This window comes from Anguilla rostrata, chromosome 8 (genome assembly GCF_018555375.3).
Source record: "Anguilla rostrata isolate EN2019 chromosome 8, ASM1855537v3, whole genome shotgun sequence".
NCBI classification, from domain to species: domain Eukaryota; kingdom Metazoa; phylum Chordata; class Actinopteri; order Anguilliformes; family Anguillidae; genus Anguilla; species Anguilla rostrata.
In genome coordinates this window covers 17,838,506-17,845,729 of record NC_057940.1, presented here as the reverse complement: position 1 = coordinate 17,845,729, position 7,224 = coordinate 17,838,506, and the positions used below count along the sequence as shown (strand labels likewise).

Sequence of the window (7,224 nt, the reverse complement as noted above, 5' to 3'; positions counted from 1 at the left end):
CAGGATTGTTAAATGCATGATTATGATCCTTTGATCATGGGTTATACTGCATTTCAGTTTTATTGTACATCAACAGAGCTGCAGTAACACTTATATTAGATTCATTTCAGACAGGTAAGTTACATCATGTTAAGGGGGCAGTTCACTCAAAAATAAAATGATTTTTAATTAAACAAGTTTTCTAGATATCCCCTGCAGCTCATCCTGATACAACAGACCTCAACGGGGCCAACATTTGTGGCAGTCAAGGCACCAAAACTTTATATTTGAAAAACTCAACAGGAGAAAATGTGAATGATGCATCAGGAGGTGGAAGGGTAGCATATTAATGACAAACATGAATCTATCCAAAGGGTGCTTATATCTATGGAGAGACAGAAATACCACACAGTTAAAATAAGAACATAAGAACAGTACAGAAGAATTTATTTGCAATTTCATTTTATTGTACAGGATTTCTGGGAAGAGGTAAGAGAAACCAGATGGAAACTAGAACACATGTTCATCTGAAAGCTTCACTCTTCATCATGGCCTTTCTGTGATGCAAAAAATGACATAAAAAACGAACAATAAAATGAAGGCAAAACTGACATGTTCAGTGTGTGTGAGTACTTTATATTGTATATACTTAATTCTGGTGACACACAGGTAATAAGCTGCACTTCCTGGTGTGGTGTAATCTTGCATTGGTCCAGTGGAGATTTTTAATTGACCACCATTGGCTACCTGCTGTGAAAGGTTTACTCCATCATACAGGAATAATCTTTGAAGGAGATCCACACAGGAGTAATATTCGAAGGAGATCAATAATTAATCAAAATCACTTTCACCTTCCTGATTTCCATGGCTATCACACACCGAATGCAAAAGGAAGAAATCTATCTAACAGTAAGTACTCCCAAGCAAATGGTTTTTCAATCAAAGTGTTCACTTAATGAATAAACCAATAAATTCACAAAAATGGTGTCAATTTTTTTCAGTATTCACTTTTTACAATTAGAAATGTTTAAAATAGGGTTGATATACCTGCATGCTCATGTGTGACTTCACGAAACTGATCATTTTCCATTTGGGCTATTTGTAGAAGCCTACAGTCATTGCTAAACTGATCACGTTGCAACCATACTCATCATTAGGATGTGCTTAAGGCTATAAGTAAAGCAGATACATTATGAAAAATACCTAGCAGTATACCCTGGACCAAATGTTTGAAAGGTAGTTATATATTTAATTTCATTGGTGTGAGCAAAGAATTATGGGTTTTACGTTTGTAAACAGCAACAGCATCAGCTACTTACTGATGATTGACAAAGACCAGTTTAAATCTTCAGAATATTGATTTTGCAGCTAGGACCTGGTTTGGAACTCAGAAATGTTTGTAACTTGTCAACTTGTCAGATAACTAACTCTTTGCCAAAGCACAGACTGGATAGATCTATGCAGTGAGAAAGGCGGTTGTATGTTTATATTGTTAGAGTCTCTGTGGGTTGGTCTGTCATCGCTTGCCTACTTTTAGCCAATCGCATAAGTGAGCTCTCAGCCAATCAAGTAGTGAGCTCATGAATATTAATATATGTGAATGAAACAACCTGATCTCTGTGAGGGGAGAGAGAAGTAATGCAAAATAAATTATCTAAAATATGTAGACATTTTTCATTCAAATAACTGTGACATGTTTGCTTTGCAGATACGCAGGAATTATATAAAATATAGAATTATAAAGCAGCTGGATGGGGCTTTTACACAGGGGTTTTGTAGTTTAAAGCCATTATATTGAGGCTAATTTCACTAGTGCCATATTTTCTTAGCAGAAAGGTATCAGCTGCACATATCATTCTGATATATATTTAGCTACTTAATACATTTGCTTAACAATATGTGACAGGATTATATAAAGCATGAGACATGGAAAACAAAGGAAATCTACCTAAATCAGAGTTCACTGACCTTTGAGCCCACATCACGGGTCTTGGCCCGCAGCTTGTTGACCTGGGACTCTGCAATGTCGGCCCTCTCCTCTGCCTCGTCCAGCTCATGTTGCAGCTTGCGGAACTTGGCCAGATTAGAGTTGGCCTGTTCCTCCTGTGTCACACAAACACACAGCAAATCATTAAAGCCAGACCTGAGAAAATAGCTGATAACATAGGCTACATTTACCATGTAAAACATGACCTCCATGTTAAGAACGCAAGTTGATACTCACAGCCTCCTCTGAAGTTCTCTTGTAGGACTTGACCTTCAACTGCAGCTTATCCACCAGATCCTGCAGACGAGCCAAATTCTTACGGTCCTCTTCAGTCTGGAAATGAATGTGAGATGATCACCAGTTTAAGAGCGTCCTGTTTTTGTGGGTCTCTTTGGATTGAAAAAAAATAGCACGTTTGCAGCAGTAAACCAGTAGGATACCTGGTAGGTGAGCTCTTTGATGCGTCTCTCATACTTCCGTATGCCCTTCACAGCATCACTGCCCTTCTTCTGCTCGGCCTCAACCTCATTCTCCAGCTCCTTTACCTGAATAGATTATGATTGAATTATGTACTTACTTGGTCACATCATCTTTAACCATAGTGTACTTTTTCATATTCATATTTTTTCAAGATTCATATTTAAAGCATGAAATGTTTCAGTGTGTGTATTTAATAATAAGACATTGTGCACTCAAATACTCATCCTGGCTTATATACTGCAGTATAGTGGTAGACGTTCCAGTCTTATATGGTATAGTGGCACATTAGAAACTGACCCTGGAATTGAACTATGAAACAATTATTTTAAAACGTGTTATGCGTGTACTCAGTTTCCCTTTTCCAAATATTCAGTAACAGAGGAAATCAGGAAGTGCGTACGTAAATACTTTTTCATGACACTGTAGTGTGGTGGTACATTAGACACTCACCCTGGCTAATATAGTATAGTGGTACATTTAGACACTCACCCTGGCTTCCAGTTTCTGCACTTGCTTCTTGCCACCTTTCATGGCGATTTGCTCAGCTTCGTCCAGACGGTGCTGCAGGTCCTTGATAGTCTGCTCCATGTTCTTCTTCATGCGCTCCAGGTGAGCACTGGTGTCCTGCTCCTTCTTTAGCTCTTCTGCCATCATGGCAGCATCAGTAATGGCCTTCTTTGCTTTTTCTTCTGCATTTCTGCACTCCTGTATAGCCTCCTCCACCTCTGTCTGAAGCTGGGCTGTGTCACCTTCCAGCTTCTTCTTCTGGTTGAGCAGGCTGGTGTTCTATAGCAATAAAGAGGTTGCAGATACTGGAGCTGAACACACTTTCACAGTTAATGAAAGCACCCCAAGGAGAGGTGGTACTTTGCTACCTTACCTGTGAGTGCAGCAGCTGCACTCTCTCACTGACATCCAGCAGCTCTTGTTCAGCCAGTTTCCGGCCTCTTTCTGTCTGCTCCACCATGGCCCTCAGCTCCTCCAGCTCTGCCTGCAGGAGATTGTTGCGTCTCTCCACAATGGCAATGTTTTCTTTCAGATCATCATTGGCACGGAGGTAGTCATCCAGTTGCAGCTGAGCATCCTAATTGAGATGGTAATGACCAAGAATGTCATTATTTTAGTGTTTGGGTTTAATTCCTTCTAAAGTTCATGTAAAAATGAATTAATTGCATTGAAATGCAGAAAGATCTGATTTACCTTCATGTGTGCATGGAGGGCTTTGAGCTGCTTCTGAGCCTCAGCGGCCTGCCTGTTGGCCTGGCTGAGTTGGATCTCCATCTCATTGAGATCTCCCTCCATCTTCTTCTTCAGCCTGAGGGCCTCATTTCTACTGCGGGTCTCTGCTTCCAAGGAGCTTTGCAGAGTATCCACCACTCTTTGCTGGTTCCTCTTAGCCTGCTCCAGCTCTTCATCCTTTTCAGTGAGCTTGCGCTCAATATCAGCTTTAACCTGGTTAAACTCCAGCTGGGCTCTCAGGATCTTGCCTTCTTCATGTTCAAGAGATGCCTGACAAAAAACAACAGGTTTAATTTATCATAATTAGCATGAGCATACTTTGTGTCTGAGTGAAGGTTTACCAGTACAAGCCTTGCTCTACATTTTCAAACCAATTTAAGGGTGAAACTGGGTCCTTACCTCTGCCTCTTCAAGAGCAGATTGGATCTCACTTTTCTCTTGTTCTAATTGTTTTCTTATTTTCTCCAACTCATGGACACACTTTCCTCCCTCACCAAGTTGCTCCGTGAGATCAGAGATTTCCTCTGAGATGTTAGAATGTACATAATGCATTAATAAAATAAAAAAACAATTACAGATATTTTTGCAAAAAATAGATGGCAATAACAGCCTGATCTCTAACCTTGTAGATTCTTGTTTTCTCGTTTCAAAGTCTCCAGATGATCCAAAGACTCCTCGTAGGAGTTCTTCAGCTTGAAAAGCTCAGTGCTCAGAGATCTGGCCTCCTTCTGGGAACCTTCCAGCTCACACTGAGACTCCTCATATTTCTGCTTCCATTCTGCCAGGACCTGATGTGATTGTAAAAGTGAAGTTATTTACCTCTAGTCCTTCATAAAGTTGAATACATATTAGTGAAATTCAGAATTTCTCATTGCCTTGTCAAAGTTTCTTTGCTTCTTATCCAGAGCTACAGCTGCTGCATTGGATCTCTCCACATCCACCATGAGATCTTCAATCTCATTTTGCAGCCTGTGTTTGGTTTTCTCTAGGGAGGAACATTTAGCATTTACAGCTTCCACAGCCTCTTCTGCTTCCTGCAGTCTCTGAGCCAGTTTCTTCCTGGTATTAAGTTACAGAAAATGAGACAGAGAGGATTCAGGATGGCTGATGCGATTGGTGCACTGGCAGATCAGTATACCACAATGACATTTTAGTTCACCCTTTTAATAGGTGCGTGGTCTGCTAACAGACAAACTTTTTGTTCGTCTTACATTTTAGTGGAAACATAAAACAAACAAAAAGCTTATCCGTTAGAAGAGTTGTAGTCCCTAACATAGTTGGGAATACCCATCTGGTCCATTATAAAGTTTTAAAATACAAGTACCCTATACTACACTTTACTATAAACGGAATACAGTACACAAAATGATTTACTATACTTTATTATACAAGAATCATGTTTTTCTTACTTTGCCTCCTCCAGTTCCTCAGTCCTCTGGATGGCATCAGTCTCATATTTAGTTCTCCACTGAGCCACCTCAGAGTTGGCTTTGGAGAGACTGCGCTGCAGCTCACCCTTTGCTTCCTGCTCTTCCTCATACTGCTCCCTCAGCAGGTCAGAGTCATGGCGAGCAGACTGCACCGCATGGGCCAGTGCATTTTTTGCCTGAGAGAGAGTGATGGAGCACACAACAGAAATGATTATGGATAAACAGCCTTGGTAATTTCAATTAATTACAAAGTGACACTGTCAATGCATTACCTTGACTTCTTCCTCTAGCTGTCGTTTGAGGTCCTCAATCAGCTGGGTGTAGGACTGCTTGCCTCTGGTCAGCTGAGAAACTAGAGAATCCTTCTCCTCCAGGAGTCTGGAAAATTCCCCTTTGGTAGATAGAATAGGAATTGTGAATATTTGAATTGTCTGAAATGCTTTTGTCAACTAGTAATACAATTTACATACCATTCTCAGTCTGTAGCTTCGCTTTGTGCATGTTGAAATCATTTATGCTGCGCTGGCTTTCCTCATATTTGGTTCTGTATTCATTCAGCTGATCTTCAAGTGTCCTGCACATTTTCTCGTAGTTTCCCTTGAAAAGATTTTTTTAGATTAATCGAGAGAACTTAACCACTGCGTAAAAATTTATATTTGGAAGAACCAGAAATGTTTTAGTGTGCTCAGCTGCATAGCATCTGACATATATCAAAGATAGTGTATAACAATAAATCACTAAAATATCACAAAGAAAAAGAGACTGGAGAGTTCTTTACCTTGGTCTTGATGACGTGCTCCATATTGGAGACCACATCGTCCAGCTCTAGTCTGAGCTCACTCTTCTCCTTCTCCAGCTTCTGCTTCACTCTCTGCAGGTTGTCGATCTGCTCCCCAAGGTCAGCCACACTATCAGCTTGCTTCTTCCTCAGTGTAGCTGCTGTGGCCTCATGCTGCAGTGTCGCCTCTTCAAGGTCTCTGCGCAATTTTTGGAACTCAGCCTCCCTCTTCTTGTTCATCTCAATCTGGACAGCGGTGGCCCCACCTGCCTCCTCCAGTCTCTCACTGATCTCCTCCAGCTCTCTAGACAAGTCTGCCCTCTGTTTCTCCACCTTGGCACGGGCAGCTCTCTCAGCCTCCAGCTCTTCCTCCAGCTCTTCAATTCGGGCCTGGCATAGTGAGAAATTGAAAGGTTTCCCATTAAGTAGAATGACTTGCTTCCATAGGAGTACCACCATGATTAATTTTGTCACAAAATTACCTGCAGCTCCTTAAGTTTCTTCTGGAGCTGTATGCTCACTGTCTGTTCATCTTCAACCTTACTATTAAGCTGGCTGATCTCAAAATCCTTCCTGTGATTGAAAGACATGTTAACATTTCATTTTTTAAGTGAGATTTTTAGTATTAATTAGGGGACAGTGTCTGTTTACTTCTTCAGCTTCTCCTCCATCTGCTGTTTGTCATTCTCCAGGTCCATTACATTCTCCTGAGTCAGCTTCAGGTCTCCTTCCAGCTTCCTCTTGGCTCTCTCAAGATCCATTCGGATCTTCTTCTCCTGTTCCAGAGATCCTTCAAGCTGGAAATTGGATAAATCATAAATTTGTTCTGCAAGTATTTACAAGAACCTAACTGAGACATGTTTAAGCATGTTAGTTATTACACGTGTGTTACAGTTAGGATTGATCTATATGGTTGTGCAAGTATTGTTGTACTGTAGGTTTACATTGTTAACCGTATTAGGGAAGTAAGATCATAGATTTCTTTTTTAGGCAAGTCATTGTCTCTCTTCCACGAAATATGATTGTATCTTGGTTACTCACATCATCCACTTGTTGCTCCAACTTGGCTTTGGCCTTTGTCAGAGTGTTGACTTTGTCTTCCTCACTCTGCAGGTCATCCAGGGTTTGCTGGTGAGCCTCCTGTAGAGCCTTCTTCTCCTTGGTCAGCTTGGCAATTATTTCATCCAGAGCCGCCATTTCCTCAGTCAGGTTTTTCACCTGTAAACACAAAGAGAGTCAGTAAACTACCATACAAACCCAGTGTTTAAAAAATGGAAGGCAGGTGAACACTGACCTTGTTCTCAGTGGCATGTTTCTCCTTCTCCACTTTA

At 41.0% G+C, this 7,224-nt stretch overlaps 1 protein-coding gene across 1 annotated transcript in view; it reads right to left on the bottom strand.

Annotated features, from left to right (window-relative positions):
• Window positions 1–424: 424 nt before the first annotated feature.
• The window catches only part of LOC135260321 (myosin heavy chain, skeletal muscle-like), a 15,050-nt gene continuing 8,250 nt past the window's right edge, over window positions 425–7,224 (bottom strand). Inside the window, exons 20-37 of the mRNA XM_064345565.1 lie at window positions 7,188–7,219; window positions 6,935–7,111; window positions 6,545–6,690; window positions 6,376–6,466; window positions 5,894–6,283; window positions 5,586–5,712; window positions 5,388–5,506; window positions 5,095–5,291; window positions 4,561–4,744; window positions 4,308–4,473; window positions 4,085–4,209; window positions 3,647–3,955; window positions 3,327–3,530; window positions 2,936–3,232; window positions 2,407–2,511; window positions 2,204–2,299; window positions 1,948–2,082; window positions 425–536 (exon numbers count right to left, since the gene is read on the bottom strand). Coding sequence (XP_064201635.1) covers window positions 516–536; window positions 1,948–2,082; window positions 2,204–2,299; window positions 2,407–2,511; window positions 2,936–3,232; window positions 3,327–3,530; window positions 3,647–3,955; window positions 4,085–4,209; window positions 4,308–4,473; window positions 4,561–4,744; window positions 5,095–5,291; window positions 5,388–5,506; window positions 5,586–5,712; window positions 5,894–6,283; window positions 6,376–6,466; window positions 6,545–6,690; window positions 6,935–7,111; window positions 7,188–7,219 — 2,921 coding nt within the window. The 3' untranslated portion in view covers window positions 425–515. The remainder of the gene's footprint in view (window positions 537–1,947; window positions 2,083–2,203; window positions 2,300–2,406; window positions 2,512–2,935; window positions 3,233–3,326; window positions 3,531–3,646; window positions 3,956–4,084; window positions 4,210–4,307; window positions 4,474–4,560; window positions 4,745–5,094; window positions 5,292–5,387; window positions 5,507–5,585; window positions 5,713–5,893; window positions 6,284–6,375; window positions 6,467–6,544; window positions 6,691–6,934; window positions 7,112–7,187; window positions 7,220–7,224) is intronic.